General features: G+C 44.3%; 2 protein-coding genes across 2 annotated transcripts in view; both read right to left on the minus strand.

The window, feature by feature from the left end:
• Positions 1-517: 517 nt before the first annotated feature.
• SLC35D3 (solute carrier family 35 member D3) lies at positions 518-3,194 on the minus strand. The gene is made up of 2 exons (XM_056126196.1): positions 2,303-3,194; positions 518-1,359 (listed from the first exon to the last, which is right to left on the minus strand). The coding sequence occupies exons 1-2, from the start codon at positions 2,739-2,741 to the stop codon at positions 536-538; spliced, it is 1,263 nt and encodes a 420-aa protein (XP_055982171.1). The 5' UTR covers positions 2,742-3,194; the 3' UTR covers positions 518-535.
• Positions 3,195-13,583: 10,389 nt separating this feature from the next.
• The window catches only part of PEX7 (peroxisomal biogenesis factor 7), a 91,800-nt gene continuing 85,840 nt past the window's right edge, over positions 13,584-19,543 (minus strand). Inside the window, exon 10 of the mRNA XM_056126184.1 lies at positions 13,584-14,028. Coding sequence (XP_055982159.1) covers positions 13,960-14,028 — 69 coding nt within the window. The 3' untranslated portion in view covers positions 13,584-13,959. The remainder of the gene's footprint in view (positions 14,029-19,543) is intronic.

Consider the following 19,543-nt stretch of genomic DNA (forward strand, 5'->3'; position numbering starts at 1 on the left):
AAAAGAGTAAACATAGTATTTCAAATACCTATAAACAGTAAACATAAATTAAAAGTCTATAGATGTCATGTCAATAAATAATCTTTGACCAGATGGCCACAAAGATTGTAATTTTGATTACCATCAAAATATGCCCTGTGTGTAACCTTTGAGCTGTGGATGGATTCTGTACTCCATTTTTGAATGAGGACTGGTTGAGGGACTTTGATACATGCAAGTACTTGGTTTTAGCTATAATGACAAAAATATCCAATGTGCCAGGAGTCTGCAGCTTAAACTTCCACCTCATTCTTTTGTCTCTGTGATGCCTCAGGGAAACTCAGGATAAATAATTCAAACAGGTGCTAATTTGCTGCACCTTTGTCCCTCTGAATTTCTTTCTTAGCTTCCCTTCCCTACTCCCTACAGAAGTAAATAGGATGGGGCCCTCATCGAAATACGTTGTCTGTAACATATAAAATAAGTGTATGTGTATGTATGTATATATATGATATATATATATATATACACATACATACATACACACGTTTCCTTTTTAAGGGCTGGGTAACTCCTCATTTTCTATCAAATAATCCTTCTTCATGTACTTGGTTCCCCTAACTAACCTCCACACGTTGAGATACGTATCCTTCAATGACCTCTTGCTCATTTCATCGGACATCTGAGCGCTCCTAACCACCAGTGGGGCTCCGCTGGGGCTGCCCGGTGCCCCTTGCCTACCCTGCGGATCCGAACCACCTGCTGCCTTTCCACCTTCTGACCCGTCATTGCCACCCTCTGCTGGCAGCTCCTCCATGACGAATGGCAGCTGGTCTCCACTCCGCTGAGCCTCCTCTCCCGGGGGTTGCATTGTCTCCAGGTTCTCGTAGTTGCTTTGCTTCCTGGTCTCCAAGAATTTGGCCACACAGTAAATGATGGAGCCCAGGGTGTTCACCACCACACCAGCAATGAACAGAGAGGTGGGCTCCACGTCGCTGAAGGCCACCATGCCCACCGTGATGGTGGCGATGCTCTTCACCACCCCCACGAAGCTAGTGGTCACCGCTGAGTTGATGTAGGTGCAATGGAGCGTGGTGAAGTTCATGGCACAGCCGATCAGGATACAGGCCACAAAGATGCAGACCATCGCTGGGTCCTTCCACCCCGGGAACGTCCAGGCATGGATCGAGTCGGTGCTGGCGAAGGAGAAGACCACCAGCAGCGGGGTGGCCGATACGGCGATCACGTACTGCGCAGTGAGCGGCCCGTGCTCGGTGTCGGCGCTCGCCTTCTGGATGAGCACCAGGTAGGCTGCGTGCACCAGCACCGCCAGCACGCCCGTCACGTACCCGATGGGGTCGCCTGTCAGGTCGCCGGCTCCTGCAGCACCCGAGGAGGACGGCGGAGACAGGGCAGGGAGGAAACAGAGAAGACACGGGGTTGACCGAGGGCGTTCACTCCTGGCTACGCGTCGGAGTGAGAAGCAGCCGAGGTTCGCGCCCTGGCTCTGCGCGGCGGTGCGTACGGCCCGAGAGCCGCGCTCAGACAGTTTCCCTGGGCGGGTGCGCACCAGATGCATCTCCCCTGCACGCCCTCCTCCCCGATGCCCGCCCGGGATTGCCCAGTGGCAGGAGGTCAGGCAGGCACGCGACACTCCTGTAGGGTCTGCGGAGCGCCAGAAATGACAAGGTGCCCCAGCTAAGTGGTTGCTAACTCCGGGAGGGCCGAGCGCTCTCCCCTCTCCGGGCCCCAGTTAGTCTCCAGCGCCCCGCCTCTCCCCCTCAAAAGAAGCCCGTCTCCGTCCAGCTGCCGAACCGCACCCGACCCGGTTCGCTCTGCCTCCCGTCCGCGGCACGCCCCCGCGCACGGCTGGAGACCCCAGATGAGCTTCGCTCCTAGCGTTTCCCACCCACTGCAGCCCCGCGTGACCCCAGGAAGTTCACGGCCCCCCTCCTTCCGGCTCGGGCTGGAGGACTCCAGCTCCGGGGCTCAGGAGACTCTCCCACGGGTCCGGGTGAAAGGAAGGAGTGAAGGGAGCAGAGGGCTGGCCGGGAGGCAGGAAGGGCGACCCCCGGGAGCCGGGGCGGGGGTCTGAAGCCCGGACAAAGGGCAGGGGGTGGGGGAGCCCAGAGCGCCTCCCGGGAAGGCTCCGCTGGGTCTCAGCAGTAGCCGCGGGCCGGTCGAGTGACCACATTTCAACTGCCCGGCTTCTCTCGGTCTCAGTTTCCCCACTCTGGGCCGAGAGCCGTGGCACTCAGGGAACCCCGGGGTCTCGGCCGGGCGGGCTGGGGTGGGCTGGGGGGTCCGCGCCGGTCCTGCTCACCTGCCAGGGCGGCGCCGCAGGTGGTGATGAGCACGGCCGCCAGCACCCCTGGAGAAGGCGCGCCGTTCTTGAGCACCAGGACGCCGATGAGCATAGTGACGAGGGGCAGGCAGCGCTTGAAGACCACGTACATGGGCAGGCTGAGGCCGCGCAGGGACCAGAGCGTGAGGCTGGACTGCAGCGTGGAGAGCACGGCCACCCCGGCGAAAGAGCGCGCTAGACTCAGGCCGAAGGGGGGCACGGCGATGAGCCCGAGGCGCCGCAGCAGCTCCAGGCTCAGCGCCGCCGTGGAGCTGGTCAGGCACTGCACCAGGGTCAGGAAGGTGAACTGGTAGCGGCTGATGAGGAACTTGAGCAGGATGTTGAGGGAGCCCGAGAAGACCCCGTGCGCGATGGCCACCGAGATGCCCAGGACGCGGCCCCGGCACAGCCGCCGCATCGTGGCGGCCCCGCCGCACCCGGCGGTGGAGGAGGCGGTGGGACCTGCCGGGAGGAGGGCGCAGAGCAGGGCCGGGAAGACGCGGCGGGAGGGCAGCGGGGATGCCTGCCCAGCGCCCAGCGGCGCGGGGCCAGGAGGGGGACTCCGGCTCGGCTGCCGACGGGCGGCTTCAAACCAGGCGTCCTTGCAGCTTGGCGGCTCCGCGTCCGACTGCCCCGCAGCTCCGGGGAGGCAGCGACGGGGGCGGGGGACTCCGAAAAGTGGCAGGGGTGGGGGGCTGGTCTGAGAGGAGTGGCGGGAATCCTAGCGACAGCGATTTGTAAGTAGGTGACGAGCCGCGATGGGTTGTGTCCCGCGCGGTTTCAGCGTCAGGGAGGACGCTCCGCCGCGGGCAAGTCCCGGCAGCTGCCGCCAGCGGGACGGGCCCGGCCGCCGCACGCTCATGGGCCCCGGGGCCCCCTTCTGTCCCCGCAAGTGCGCGCAGCAGCCCGCTCGTGCCTTCCGGTGTGCTTCCTCCAGCCGAGCGGAGGGCGTTGAGGGGTCCCGGACACCGTTACCGATTTTTGAACCGACAGCGCTCCCGCTTCCAGGAATGTTCATTAGCTGCAACAAGTGACAGCGCCCCCAGCCCCTTCCCCCCAGATGCAAAAGCATTTTCCCACCCACGATTCCTCCCGCGGGGCCGGTTGTGCGTCAGGGAAAAGGGAAACGTCGGTGCCAGAGAACGGTGAGCGGTGAGGGGCGCCCCGATGTTCTAGATTCGGGCACAGGCACCTGGACATTGAAGGAAGTAGCCACGACCCCCAGGTCACGGTCCAGAAATGTTTTGGGGCGCGAAGATTAGCCTCTGGGGCGTTCCTGGCACCACGCGCGGCCGCCCTCGCGCCTTTCAGACTGAGCCCTGGAAATTAACGCGCACCGCTAGGGCCCGGGTGTAGACGGGGCGCAGCAGGCTGAGGCTGGAGCAGGGGACGGTGTTTAGACAGAGACAGAGAGGTGAAGAAGGAAAAAAAAAAAGAGCAGAAACCCTCAGAGCGGGTAGTCAGAGCAAAGGCGTGGGAAGGCTGGGCAGGGGACGAGCAGGGACCGGCTGTGCTAGAGGCTGCGGGCGGGGGGAGAGAGGACGTAGCGGGGCAAGGAAACCCCAGACCGAGATCTCCTCTTGATTCCGGGAGCCTGCCCGGTGGCGAGCAGAGAACCCCTTTCCCCTACCTCTCCTGGCCAGGACCTGTGTGCGTCCAGGTCTCCGAATCTTACTTACTTTCCTCTTGGTTAAGAGAAAAGAGAATTTCTTATTTTCGGCGGGCACACGACTTTTGTGGCTCTTCGTCTTGATGATCAGCCCCTGGAAAGTACCGCCCGGCTAAGAGTAAACTCGAGCACCCCCAAAGGGGATCGGTTTAGCCTGGGTGGCCCGCAGAAAGCCGACCCAGAAGAGTTTCCAGGCTGCTTTAAGCCTTGGCGACTTGGCAAGGGTTTGGTGGAGAGGGAGCACTCCAGAGCGCGGCGCTTCACCCCTCCTTTCGTTCACTTCTCATATCCACCCACCACACGCGGATTTCCACCTCCTGTTCACTCTGTCCTAATACTCGAGCCATTTTCCTAGCGATTCTTTTGTTTTCTCCTCCATATTCCCACCTCTGCGCTAAACCCAACAGTTGATAGGCCACAATTATTACAGCAGCAGGAAAAGAAATTTATTTTCCATCAAGGACCTACAGCACCATTCTTCACCCTGACCAGTTTAGTACTGCCGGATACTCTTTGGTGAGAAAGCTTGAGTTTAACTCATCACCAACAGAGTGCCGCGCGCCGGGGAGAGTCAGCTCCCTGTGCCTAATAGGTAGGCATGAAAAAGTATTTGCGACTGACCCACTGTGCCAACTTTCCAGGGACAGCACTGAAAGATTGGAAAGCTTTCTACTGAAACCCCCGGCTTCCGGTTCCCTGGGGGAACTCTTGGAGTTTTGTTGCTAATAGCTATAGTTACACACCATTGACTATTCTGGGGACTCTTGTTTGTCAAGCGCTGATGTTCTTTCTTTAGAAAATAATGACTGAAGCAACAATTCTAATTATGTGAAATGTGTGGTATAAGCATATTCAAAGTATACTCAAAAAGTTTGAAGATGTACTTTTTAAAGGCTTCAACAAATAACAGATTTCTGCTTCTGGGGACCATTACAATTAAAGGAGGGTTGCTTTAGGCCACCTAAAGTAATAGCACTGTAGCACTGTCGTCCCCTTGTTCATTGATTTGCTAGAGTGGGCACCAGTAACGACTCCATTGTGAGACTTGTTACTATGTTTGGCATATCGAATATGCCATGGGGAGCTTGCCAGGCTCTGCTATGTGGGCAGGATACTTTTGGTAGCTTGCCGAGCTCTCCAAGAGGGATGGAGGAATCAAATCCGGGTTGGCTGCCTGCAAGGCAAACGCCCTACCTGCTGTGCTATCGCTCCAGCCCTAAAGTAATATAATGAAATTTTTTTCTGCACAGACCCAGTTTTAGGATGATTCATTTCTTCCAGTAATAATAATTGCTTCCATTTGTGATACTAACTTTAGGTAAAAAGTTTAGGGCTGATTCAGCTCTCATACCCTTCTCATTTAGGCAAGAATATTAAACTTAATACGTGAAACCTACAGCAGCATGAAACACTACATTTCCCCCACTTTAGTGTATGTAATCTTTTCCATTAGGGCTTTCATTACAGCAAATTAATACCACATCCCAATAAAAGTCTCTATGGTTAGTAGAAAAACTAACTAAAGAAGACAAATCTGAATGTCAAAAACCTCTCTGACCTATTGGGGGGTCATTATTTTGGAACTCCTCAATAACTATTGACAGTATGACATAAATTCATTCAACAAACAGATACAAGTATGTTAGCCACAGATGAGTCAAAAAAGAGCACTTAGCTCAGTTCCTCCACACTCACGTGGGCATGAGATAACTCAGTGATGCTCATGTTATAGTGGGGTCCTGTGGCAGGATCATCAAGGAGGACAATAAGACCTCCCCGACAGGCATATTGGAGAAGGCTTCCTGGACAAGGAAATACAGTCGTTTTGAACATTTTATGTATTTTATTATTTTTAATCATGTAAGCAACAATGGTATGTGAAAGGAAAACTTTATAATTAAGTGACTGAGACTGCCTGCCTGCCATCCAACAACACAGCACACCACTCTTAACAGTTTGGTATGAACTTTTCAGTTTTTCTTCATGTATGTGAATGTGTAAGTACGTTTAAAACAAATAATAAAATTAGTCTCCACATTTAGCTAATTTAAATACACAACTTGCACATTAAAAAGGCACACTGTGGTGATCAGCCTTTAATCTCCCACTTCAGTATCTCCCACTTCATGTTCACCCCGTTGGTTAATCCCTCCCCACTGCATCACGGTTGATCTGTATGACCAATAGAATGGCAGAACCACCATTCAATGACCATTCAATGAACCATGAAAGTGATGGAGTTCCTCCTAAGTTAAGGTTATGAAAGACCAATGCTTCCATCATGATTTTCCACTTCTCTTGACCTTATGTACTTCTGTCCATATTTTAGGGTTGGGATGGAGACATAAGTCCTATCCTCCGAGATCTGCTATCATCTATGTGGATGACTTTGGAAGCAGATCTTTCATTCCCCAGTTGGGCCTCTAGTACCGGCAAGCCTAGATGGCAGCTGAACAATAGTGTCAGGACAGAGTCTGAGCCAGAACAACACAGTGAGCCACTCTGGATTTCCATTATATAAAAATAGAAATCTAAGTTTTGGAATGATTTGTTATATAGAATAGATAATTTATTGCTAATTATAATTATTAACAATTATTAATATAGTAGCAATGTTAGCAATGTAGGACCATGTTAGGGCCTTATTATTTTAAATGACTGCTCTGTAGTTGTACCATACATAGTCATCTAGGATTTCTAGAAAATAGCATCCTTGGACATTGTCCTTATATACTTCTCTATATATTTGGGGGGTGGGATGGAGACATGGATAGTGAATCCTTCAATTAGAACTATTGGGTCAAATATTATTAGTTTTCTAGAAAGGTAATAGTGATATTTAATCAAATGGGAAATTATCGATATTTTTAATGTTTGCCCGCCAAATTGGGTATCACTTTACTTTGCACTTCTTTATTATCATTTAGACAAAGTCCTTTTTTATAGGTATAGTAACAATTTGTTTTTCTACTGTGAATTGATAGTGATTGTTCACTTTTGTATTTTGTTTTCTTGTGATTTTTATAAAGGCCTTTTATAAATTCTTGCCATTAAACAATTTACTACATGTTAACAAATAATTGCATTCTAATATGTCTGTCTTTTCATTTTCCTAATGGCATATTTTGCTGCTTTATCTTTTTATTCATTTCTAAAGACTTTTAAATGATGAGCAAGAATTTGCCAAGTCAAAAGTAAGGCAACCTGGGGCTAGAGAAATAGTACACAGGTAGGGCACTTGCCTTTCATGTAGCTGACCAGGATTTGATCCTCAGCATACCATACCATACTGAGTGCAGAGCCAGGAGTAATCCCTTGCATTGCTGAGTGTGGTCCAAAACAAACTAAAACAAGTAAAGTAACCTAGGTACATGTACTAGCTAAAACAGATTAAAGCCTTCATTATTTACATGAGGAGGTTATGAGTGAGCACACTGGTATTGCTGGAGTATGATGTGTGAGACACTGGAGAAAAGCAATGCTGCAGAGAGTGGCAGAGAGTAGCCTGGATTTGCCAAGCTGGATCTTATTCAACACAATCCTATAAATAGAGGAAGGCTTTACAACAAACTTTATTCATATTGCATTTCAGGTCAGTCTCCAAGAGCTGTATTAAGGAGATCTGCAGACACAGAAGTAAAAACAGAAACACCATTTAGGAAGCTTCTACGATTATTCAAAGAAAAGTTAATAGATAGCTTGAGCTGGGGTAGTGGTAGTGGGAATGAGGGGAAGAAAGCATGGGAAATCATTTAGTGAGTAGAAAGGATGAAATTTAGTGAACTGTTTGATGCACCTTGTAGTAAAGAACACAGGGTAAAGACACAGGGTAAAGACAAGGACCGCAATGAGAACTTAAAAAGCATCTGCATGGACAATACTGGCAACAAATGGAAAAACACTGGCAAGAGAAGCGAGTGGGCAGATGAGTTGACTGGAACAAGTACAAAGGCAATGGGAGACCCAGAAGAGGAAGAGACAGAAAATACAGACTTGGGAGTATTCAGCCAACTATATGGAACTGTAAAAAGCATGTACATGGATTATCTCATTTGAGAAGAGACCAGTAAAGAAATCAGAGATCTTTTCTGTTAAAATCCAAATTCTAGGTAGGATATACAGCTTTGCCCTCCCCCTACCGAGAGAATAGAAATAAATGAATAAAAAGAAAGTGTCAAGGCAAAAACAACTGCTGGCTTTTTCTTAATTTGGATCTCCAGGTGACAAACCTTAGTTGGGTCATTCTAGACCCAGGGTCAACTTCTTTGCTCTTTCAACTTGGAAACTCAAGTGTCATTTCTCTTGGAAATGATCAGGGTCTAGATTTCCACCTCTTTACTAGTCTCAGTGGGCCAATCAATGTTATTCTTAGAAAAAGAAGGTCATGTGGTATGTTCATGGTTTGGGATCCAGTCATTATACAAATGTCAAATTTTAGCTCAATTACTTCCTGGATGGGCTGGAGCAATAGCACAGCGATAGGGCATTTGCCTTACACGTGGCCAGCCCAGCAGACCTGGGTTTGATTACTCCGCCCTTCTCAGAGAGCCCGGCAAACTACTGAGAGTATGTAGCCTGCATGGCAAAGCCTGGCAAGCTACCCGTGACGTGTTCAATATGCCAAACACTGTAACAACAAGTCTCACAATGGAGATATTAGTGGGTCTGCTTGAGCAAATCAATAAACAATGGGAGCACAGTGCTACTTCCTGGATATTTTGATTCCTATTTTCTAAAGTCATTATTTCCTTGTTTGGAAAAACTGAGCAGGCTTGATTGCAGGGATGTAATAAAAATGAAAATTGATAACAGAGAAAACATCTTCAGTAAGTGTTCAACTCACTAAGCTTTACACCACAGCAAGTGGGGGAAAACTTGGTGAGGCAAACAGATACAGATCAGCCAGCAGTTGTAGACCAATGCTGATTTTTCTACCAGGAATGAGTGAGTTGCCCTTCTATTTTGAGATACCATGATTTACAATATTTTAAATGATGGGGATTAAGACATGCAATGTTCCAATACTAGTCCCTGATGTACCATTTGCTCTCAATGGAATGAACATCTCTGAATGCAGCAGTTATGTGTACCTAGGTCGAGAACTCAACATGACAAACGACCTGGCACCTGAGCTGCGCAAGAAGAGAGCGGCGTGGAACACCTTCAAGGGTGTCAAAGAAGTTGTTTAGAGGACAAAGAACCTCCGGCTCTGGGCACATCTTTTTGACTCCACCATTCTTCCTGCACTAGCATATGCCTCAGAGACCTGGGCCCTACGAAAACAGGATGAGAACGCTATTTGGGTATCCCGAAGAGGAATCGAAAGAGCTATGCTTGGAGTATCACGCTTCACTCAAGTGAGAAAAGGAATCCGGAGTTCCGACCTCCATCGACAATTGAAGATCAGGGATGCTGCTTCATTTGCCGAGGTGTCGAAAATCAGGTGGGCCGGACATGTAATGCGACTTGGAGATGACTGCTGGACTAGAGCCATTACCAAATGGATTCCACAGGATGTCAAAAGAACACCTGGTTGCCCACCTACAAGATGGTTGGACTTCTCTGTTAAGACTCTGAATGAACGGTTTGGTGCTCTTCGTGTTCCTGGAGCGAGCAGATGCCATTGGGCAATACTAGCACACAACAGGGATGAATGGAGACGTTGCTGGCAACTGCTCGAGCAAATCGATGAACAACAGGATAACAAGTGACTAAAAGTAAATGTTCCAATACTATACTCTCTACCAGTTTCCACTTTCCTCCACCATTTTCTTAGTGTCCCCACTATTCACCCTGCCTTGGTAAGTTCCATTCTGTAGACCAGTTCTCATATTCTGTTGGCTTTGGCCATTTGTTATTACCATCTTAAGTTATCCCCCATATATGAGAGATACTGTTTTATATTTGTTTAAGTTCAGGGGCTGCTTAGCTGCCTAGATTTTCAAGCTTCACTTTTTAATTTTATATGAATTATTCTTGTACTCTGTAAAAACTATCTTAAGTTTTAAAATGGAATTTTAAAAAAATGTTAGTTTAAGACATATTTTATACACACACATAAATATACTTATTTTTTAGCCAAGTCCAGTAGTGCTCCAGTTCTGTGCCCACAGGTCATTCCTGGAAGTGCTCTGGGGACTGTGGTACCAGGGATTAAACTGGGATCAACTACTGTAGCACTGTCCTGTCACTGTCTCCCGTTGTTCATCGATTTTCTCGAGCGGGCCCAGTAATGTCTCCATTGTGAGACTTTGTTGTTACTGTGTTTGGCATATCAAATATGTCACGGGGAGCTTGCTAGGCTTTGCCATGTGGGCAAGATACTCTTGGTAGCTTGCCAGGCTCTCCGAGAGGGGCAGAGGAATCGAACTCTAGTTGGCCATGTTGGCTGCATGCAAGGCAAACACACTACCCGCTATGCTATTGCTCCAACCCAGGATCAACTACAAGCAAAGCAAATGCTTAACCCCTATACTAGCTTGCTGACCATTTACATATATTTGTTTCTCATTTAGATTCTCAAAAGTTAGTAAAAGTAGTTAATTTTTGTCATTTTTTTAAACCAGTGGTCAGTTTTTTAAAAAAATTTTATTGAGACACTGATTTACAAAGTAGTTCATAATAGTTATTTCAGGCATACAATGTCCTAAATCCAATGCCACTAGCAAAGCCTTCTCTCCTTCCACCAATGTTCCTAGGTTCCTTTACAGCTCCCATCAGGCCCCTTTGGCAGGCATATAACAAATTTATTTTATATTTCTCGGTTCAACTTAAAGGAATGTCAAATGGAGCGGTCATAAAATGAATAAAAGTCAACTTATGATGATTGACTACTGATTTTAACCAATATAAACAAGAGATTACATCATTATTGAAAAATGTGTAAAATCCCTTACCAAGCTAGAAATATACCTATCTTTCCTAATACAGCAATCATAGGCATGGTCAGTGACATGCTCAACACTATATTTTGGGCAGTTTGTCCTGGTCTTTAGAGAAGCTCTTTTAATGATTTTTCTGGTAAAACTTGTTTCAAGGCTATGAATTCCCTGAGCTGCTGCAAGCCCCTAAAGCTCTGTGCAGGTTCCTTTAAATATGAATGATAATCTAGATGAAAAGAGTATTCTTGGTGAGGTCTTCATTTTGTTGGAAGTTTTGTACTATATCCCTTCATATTCTTCTGGCTTGCAGAATTTCACTTGATAGATCTGCTGTATATCTTATCGGCTTCATTTTTTATGTAAGTTCTTTTTGATCTCACTGCTTTCAGTATTCTGTCTCTGCCTTTTGTCATTCTGAACACAATGGGTCTTGGAATTTTCCCAGTTGAGACTATTTTCAACTAGGGCTTCTTAGATCTTGGTGCCTGTAATCCTCAACTCTGGAAAATTCTTACTGATATTTTAACTATTATTTTGTCATCACATTTGTTTTCCTATTTTTCAGAGACTTTTTTAATTTTTGGCTTTTTGGGTCACAAACAGTGATGTTCAGGGGTTAATCCTGCACTAAGGAATTACTCCTGAAGGTGCTTGGGGGTCTATATGGAATGCCAGGGATTGAACCCAGGTCGGCTGTGTGCAAGGAAAATGCCCTACTTGCTGTACTATCACTCTGGCTCCCAATTTCGATGTTTATTATATTGCTCCTCTGGAACTCATTCCATAGTTCTCTGCTATGCTGTTCATTTCTTTTCAGACAATTTTTTATCTTCTACTGTTTTTTAGTTGTTTTCTCATCTTGGGGCTCCTTAATCTTTTATCCTTTTATAACAGTTTTATCTTTTATAAGAGTTTCTGTTATCCTGCTATTCAGAGCTTTTTATATTACCTATCATGTTCTTCATTTTGGTCATTTCTGATTATAGTACATTTCTGTTTCATTACAACTCTTACTTTCTTGTGCTTTGCTGACTACGTGTGCCATTATTTAAGTTTATTAACATCCTCATCATGGTGTGACCAAAACATTTATTTTTTAGAATTTACTGGTGTTATGTCTTTGGTGACACTGTTTTCACTCGTTGAGCTTGTTGAGTTTCTATGTGTTTTCCCCATTGGTTTCCAGTGTTCGTGCTGTGCTAGTGGTATGTCTTTGTAGTTACATACTGTGGAAAATATTGAGGGGTTAGGAATGGATTTCTCTCTTTCTTCTTTGCCTTCTTCACCAAATGACAGGAAGAAGAGTGTGAGTAACGTGCAATTTGTTGAGCAGATCTTCCTATGCACTTCAGGAGCTGTGGTGTGAGCACGTTTATATGGTGGGGGTTCGGCACGGAAGCTGATAGGACCTCCTAAGAAGAGAGAGTCTCTGCCTCCAGTTCCTGATTAGGCCCAATGATGTCAGCAGAGGCAGCCTCACCTGGAAAGGCAGAGCAGCAGGTAGAAGGGCAAGAAAAATTTAATAGCAGACGAGCAGGGATAAATGTAGATTGAATGGGCAAAATGTTTGAAGAGATTTGAATGCATTTTAAAAATATGTAAGCTCTTAACTCACAGCAATCCATGTTCCCAAAGTATGGTGCCAGTCCTTAGAAAACCAGTTTCATGCAGTAGATGATCAATGAAGAAATGCTGAATAAATTAAATCTTTATTAGAGCCCTATTTTTTTCCCTTCAATTTTTATTAGTGAAACACCATGAGGTACAATTGTAGACTTACAAATTTTTGTGCTCGGGTTTCAGTTATACAGTGATCGAATACCCATCCCTCCACCAGTGCCCATTCTCTACCACCACCAGTCCCAGTATCCCTCCCACCCCCTTCCCCCCATCCCCCATCCCACCCTACCACTGTGGCAGGGCATTCCCTTTTGTTATCTCTCTCCTTTTGAGTGCTGTGGTTTGCAAAAGAGATATTGAGTGGCAATCTTGTTCGGACTATAGTCTACTCTCATCATGCATTTCCCATCCTGAGAGGAACCTCCCAACACCCTTTATTTGGTGCTCTCTTCTCTGTCTGAGCTGCCTTTCCCCCTAGCATGTGCGGTTGTCCTCAAAGTCATGGAGTAATCCTCCTGGAACTTATCTTGGCGATTCTTGGGTGTTAGTCTCCTACTTTGTTACTTTATATTCCCCAGATGAATGCAAGCTTTCTATGTCTGTCCCTCTCTTTCTGACTCATTTCACTTAGCATGATACTTTCCATGTAGTACCACTTGTATATAAATTTCATGACTTCATCTTTTCTGACAGCTACATAGTATTCCATTGTGTAGATGTACCAAAGCTTCTTTAACCAGTCATCTGTTCTTGGGCACTCAGGTTTTTTTCCAGATTCTAGCTATTGTAAACAGTGCTGCAATGAACAGACAACTGCAGATGTTGCTTCGACTATACTTTTTTTGCCTCCATGAGATATATTCCCAGGAGTGGGATTGCTGGGTCAAATGGGAGCTCAATTTCTAGTTTTTTGAGAATTGTCCATACTGTTTTCCAAGAAGGGCTGAGCCAGTCGTAGAGCCCTATTTCAGAATCACAAACATACCCAGTATATATGCACATATATGTGTAGATATATGTGTGCATACGCGTGTATGTATCATCACATTCATGTGTATACACATTAGAAAAAGCAATGTGGCTAGGATGCAAATAGTCAAGAGATGCAGTTTATTTTTATTAATAGCAATGACTACATTTTACTTTATAATGCTCATTTAAAAATTAAATATATCACTACATAAACCTTGGGTCTCCTATATTTTAATCCATATAACAATACAGAGATTGCACTTTAATAGATACTAAAAGATATACTATAACATCAATAATTTTGTAGGTTTTTAAAAAGTATGGCTTATTTACCATGCTTAAAAAGTAAGCAGTATTTGTCAGCTGCGTAAAAACTGAACGCAGAGTAAAATCTGTAGCATATATATCATAGAAAAGTATGTCTATGTTATTCATTTATTTCCTGTGAAGTAGTTCTTCAACCAGTATCCTGTGTCTGGCCTCTGGAAGGTATCTCAAGCAGGCAGAGTGAGACAAACAGGATCATATATCTTTATTGTTTCATCCCAAGAACAGTCAACAACCTAGAAAACAAAATAAGAAAAATAATCTACAGATTGTCAAAACTGACATTAAAATTGGTATACAGACGCTCAATAACTTGTTCAATGAACTCATGGGCTAGTAGATCATTCACTATTTAATATACCTTTAAATAAAAAAAACACAGTGATACATTTTTTAATTTTCTCTTTTGGCAATACACTTTAGGTAGTTTCCTAACTGATTAAAATTGCCTGTAAGGATTTTGATTCTCTTGAGACAAGTGCTGAGAAGATACAATCCTAAAATGTGAAGCAAAACTTCACTTTTATATTAGATTTAAAAGATGATACAGTACAGTTTTTGTCTTCTAAGAATGGCTATCCAAGTCCAAGGTTGAAAAATATTCTCCAGAGTCTCTTCGAGGAAGTACTGAGTCCAACCAGGGCATTGTCAGAAAAACTCCACAATCTGATGCCTTTCACAACGGTGTTCTTTGTTGTTTATGTTTGTTAGTTTGGGGACCAAACCTAGCAGTGCCCAGGACTTAATTCTGGCTCTGTGCTCAGAGACCACTCCTGGTGGCGCTCAGGGACACTATGTGGTGATGGAGGTGGAATGCAAGGCCAAAGCCCTATCTGTTATACTGTCTCTCTAGCCCTTCAATAGCCCTATTCAGCAAGGTACATAGAGAGTCCTATAAAACCATGAAGGGAAGAAAGGCTATGGGTTCTGAAACTGTGTGTTAAGAACTTGGTGAGTGTAGTAAAGACTCAGGATATAAGACTGATACGTAAAAGATCAACTGTGATTCTTAACTCTGATTCTGTGATAGCAAGGAAAACCTTGAGTATCAAAATAACTATGATAGCGCTTCCTCTTCCACCCCAATGCTGTGTCGGTCTTCTTCCCCTCCCAGGTCAGTTAACCCGCCAGTATTTGAACTCGGGACTCGGCTTTCTCCGTGCAAGCGTCCCAGGAGTCCTCTAAGACCCTAGGACAAAAGCAGCCCTGAGCCTCTTCCTCTTCGGCCCCAACGCTGTGCTGGTTTTCTACCCCTCCCAGCTAGTACCCCACCACACACCAGGTTCCCGTTGGGGCGTGGCCTCTTCGGAAGTGGGCGTGGCTTTTGTGGAAGTAGGCGTGGTCTACTTTTCAGCGGGCCAGCGCTCACGCAGCCACAGGTACTTTAATCATGCCAAGAAATATAGTGTAACATCTCAGTTCCCATACCTACACAACAACAAGAAGAAACAATGCAAATTCCCACCAGAAGCCTCAGTAGGTGCTACTCACCTTAAGGACCTCTCTCAGAAAGAATTCAGATATGAAGTCATGAAGATGTTCAATGAACTCAATGAAACAGTCAGACAGATATCCAGTAACATGACAGAAACAATCGAGAAATTACGGGAAGAAATGAGAGCAGAAATGTCACGAATAAAAGATTCCGTAGATGAAATAAAAAAACTCAGCCTGTGCCCTCAACAGTAGAATGACCACAGTTGAAGACAGAATCAGTGAGCTGGAAGATCAGCTGCACCAAGCCAACAGGCAACAACAAAAAATGTTGAGACCTCAAAATAGCTCTAGAGCGAATTAGAGTCCTACGAGATGATTCCAAGAGGAACAACATTAGAATCACTGGAGTACCAGAATCTCAGGTAAACAATCCCAATGAAAAAGCCACGGTTAAACAAATCATTGCTGAAAAATTCCCAGAGCTCGACAATGCAGACATTAAGATTCAAGGAGCCTGAAGGGTGCCAGCTAAAAGAGACAAAAACACTCCAAGACATATCATAGTTAGAATGATGGATGCCACGGATAGAGACACAATACTGCAAGCAGCAAGGTCAAAGAAGGAAATCACATACAAAGGAGCACCCCTTAGATTCACAGCAGACCTATCAGAGGAAACCCTCCAAGCCCAAAGGCAATGGTGGGATATAGTGAAAAAACTCACTGAAATGAATGCTTCACCAAGAATACTCTATCCGGCCAAAGTCTCACTCAAATTCGAAGAAACAGTACACTATTTTCTAGATAAACAGCAGCTCAGGAACTTCATAGACTCAGAACCAACCTAGAAGAAGGGCTAAAGGGGCTACTATAAGACAAGACAAACCCTACAAGCACAACAGACCCTTACAAAAAGATGCCACAAAAGCCCATAACAATAGTCTCTCTCAACGTCAATGGTCTAAATTCACCAATCAAGAGACACAGAGTGGCAAAATGGATTCAGAGACAGAACCCAACATTCTGCTGTCTACAAGAAACTCATCTCAACAGTCAGAGCAAACATAGACTCAAAATGAAAGGATGGAAAACAATCCTGCAAGCATACAGCTCCCTCAAAAAAGCTGGGGTGGCCATACTAGTATCCAACAACATCAATTTCAGGTTGAAAAACATTAGAAGGAACAGCAAAGGCTATTTTCTATTCATCAAGGGATACGTACAACAGGAAGAAAACATACTCTTAAATGTATACGCACCTAATAGGGAACAGCTAAATATTTAAAACAACTGCTAAACAGATTTTAAGGAGGGCATTACTAGCAGCACAATAGTAGCCAGAGACTTCAACATCGCCTTATCACCTCTGAGTAGATCAATAAAAACAAAACTCAGCAAGGAAACATTGACTTTGAAAGAAGAAATAGAAGAGAAAGGGCTTATAGACCTATACAGGGCTTTACACTCCCAAAAGAAAGAATACACATTTTTTCTCCAGTGCACACAGAACATTTTCCAAAATAGACCATGTGCTAGGACACAAAACATACCTCAATAGAATCAGGAAGATTCTTTTCTTTTCAGACCACAATGCACTGAGAATAGAAGTGAATCACACACAGACACGGAGAACCAAATCAAACACCTGGAAATTAAACAACTCGATGTTGAACAACAAGTGGGTTAGGAAGGAAGTCAAGGACAAAGTCAAAAGATACCTGGAAGCAAATGAGAATGAATACACAAGCTACCAGAACCTATGGGATGCAGATAAATCCATGTTAAAGGGAAAATTTATAGCTCTGCATGCATTTCTCAGGAAGGAAGAAAGGGCCCACATAAATAACTTGACTTCACAGCTCAAGATCTTAGAAAAGGATAAACAAAATGAGCCCAAATCAGCAGAAGGAAAGAGATCATAAAACTTAGAGCAGAAATCAATGACATGGAAACAAACAAAAAAAAAATCCAAAAGATGGATGAAACCAAGATCTGGTTCTTGGAGAAAATAAATAAGATAGATAAACCACTAGCAACACTCAAAAATAAAGAGAGAGAGAGAGAGAGAGAGAGAGAGAGAGAGAGAGAGAGAGAGAGAACCCTAATAAACCAAATCAGAAATGAGAAGGGGATATCACAACAGAAACCAAAGAAATCCAAAAAATAATCAGAGACTACTTTGAAGGTCTGTATGTCATGAAACAAGAGAACCTAGAAGAAATGGATAAATTCCTGGATTCCTATAATCTCCCAGGGCTGAATAGAGAAGATCTAGAGTACTTGAATAGACCTATTCACATCAAGGAAATTGAAACTGTAATCAAAAGTCTTCCCAAAAACAAAAGCCCAGGTCCAGACGGATTCACTAATGAATTTTTCCAAACATTTAAAGAGGACCTACTACCAGTTCTTCACAAGCTTTTCCAGGAAATTGAAGAAACAGAAACTCTCCCAAACAGTTTCTATGAAGCCCATATCTCTCTCATACTAAAAGGAAACAAAGACACCACAAGAAAAGAAAACTACAGGCCGATATCCCTGATAAACACAGATGTGAAGATTCTCAACAAAATACTAGCAAATAGAATTCAACAACTCATCATAAAGATCATACACCATGACCAAGTGGGATTCATCCCGGGGATGCAAGGATGGTTTAACATTCGAAAATCAATCAACATAATCCATTATACCAACAAAAGAAAAGATAAAAACCATATGATCATATCATTAGATGCAGAGAAAGCATTTGACAAGATTCAGCACCTGTTTATGATGAAAACCTTCACCAAAATGGGGATAGAGGAAACTTTCTTCAATATAGTTAAAGCCATCTACCACAAGACTATAGCAAGCATCATCCTCAATAGGGAAAAACTGAGAGTCTTCCCTCTAAGATCAGGGACGAGACTAGGATGCCCACTCTCTCCACTGCTGTTCATTATAGTACTAGAAGTACTTGCAATAGTGATTAGGTAAGAAAAAGATCTTAAGGGAATCCAGGCAGGAAAAGAAGAAATCAAGCTGTCACAATTTGCAAATGATATGATGCTATACTAAAAGAACCCTAAAACGTCTAACAAAAAACTCCTAGAAACAATAGACTTGTATAATAAAGTGGCAGGCTATAAAATCAATACCCAAAAGTTCATGGCTTTCCTATATGCAAATAGTGAGAGAGAAGAAAGTGACATGAAAAAAACAATCCCGTTCACAATTGTGCCCCAGAAAATCAGCTACCTAAGAATTAGCTTAACTTAGGAAGTAAAGAACCTCTACGAAGAAAACTACAAAACACTACAGGAAATAAAAGAGGACACAAGAAAATGGAAAGATATCCCTGGCTCATGGATCAGGAGAATTAACATTGTCAAAATGACAATACTTCCCAAAGCATTGTACAAATTCAATGCGATCCCTATAACGATACCCATAAAATTCTTCAAGGAAATGGAGCAAACCCTCCTGAAATTCATATGGAACAATAAGCCCCCACGAATAATTAAAGCAATTCTTGGGAAAAAGAAAATGGGAGGAATCAACCTTCCTAACTTCAAACTCTACTACAAAGCAGTAATAATTAAAACAACATGGTACTTGAACAAAGGCAGAGCTGCAGACCAATGGAACAGGGTTGAATATACTGACATCTCCCCCCAAATATATGACCATCTAATCTTTGATGTGAAGTGGAGCAAGGAAAGCCTCTTTAACAAATTGTGCTGGCAAAACTGGAAGGCTACATGCAAAAAAATGGGCTCAGAACTCTGCCTAACACCATGTACAAAAGTAAGATCAAAATGGATTAAAGACCTCAACATCAGACCGGAATCCATAAGGTACATTGAAGACAAAGTTGGCAAAAACCCTCCATTACATTGAAGCTAATGGTATCTTCAAAGATGTCACACCGCTGGCCAACCAAGTGAAAACAGAGATAGACAAAGGGACTATCTTAAACTAAGAAGCTTCTGCAGCTCCAAAGAAACAGTGACCAAAATACGAAGACAGTCTTCAGAATGGGAAAGGATATTCGCCCAATACATCCAATAAGGGGTTGATATCAAATCTATAAAGTACTGGTTGAACTCCACAAGAAGAAAACATCCAACCCCATCAAGAAATGGAGCGACGAAATGAAAAGAAACTTTCTCAAAGAAGAAATCCAAATGGCTAAAAGGCACACGAGAAAATGCTCTACATCATTAATCATCAGGAAGATGCAGATCAAAACAATGAGATACCATTTCACACCACAGAGACTGGCCCATATCCAAAAGAACAAAAGCAACCGGTGTTGGCGCAGATGTGGCG

This window comes from Sorex fumeus, unplaced genomic scaffold (genome assembly GCF_029834395.1).
Source record: "Sorex fumeus unplaced genomic scaffold, SorFum_2.1 ptg000061l, whole genome shotgun sequence".
In the NCBI taxonomy this organism is placed as follows: domain Eukaryota; kingdom Metazoa; phylum Chordata; class Mammalia; order Eulipotyphla; family Soricidae; genus Sorex; species Sorex fumeus.

Coding starts and splice junctions, on each gene's coding strand:
- SLC35D3 (XM_056126196.1), bottom strand. CDS start 2,741: ATGCGGCGGCTGTGCCGGGGCCGCGTCCTGGGCATCTCGGTGGCCATC. Junction 1,360..2,302: donor CTGCGGCGCCGCCCTGGCAG/GTGAGCAGGACC, acceptor CGGGTGCTGCAG/GAGCCGGCGACCTGACAGGC.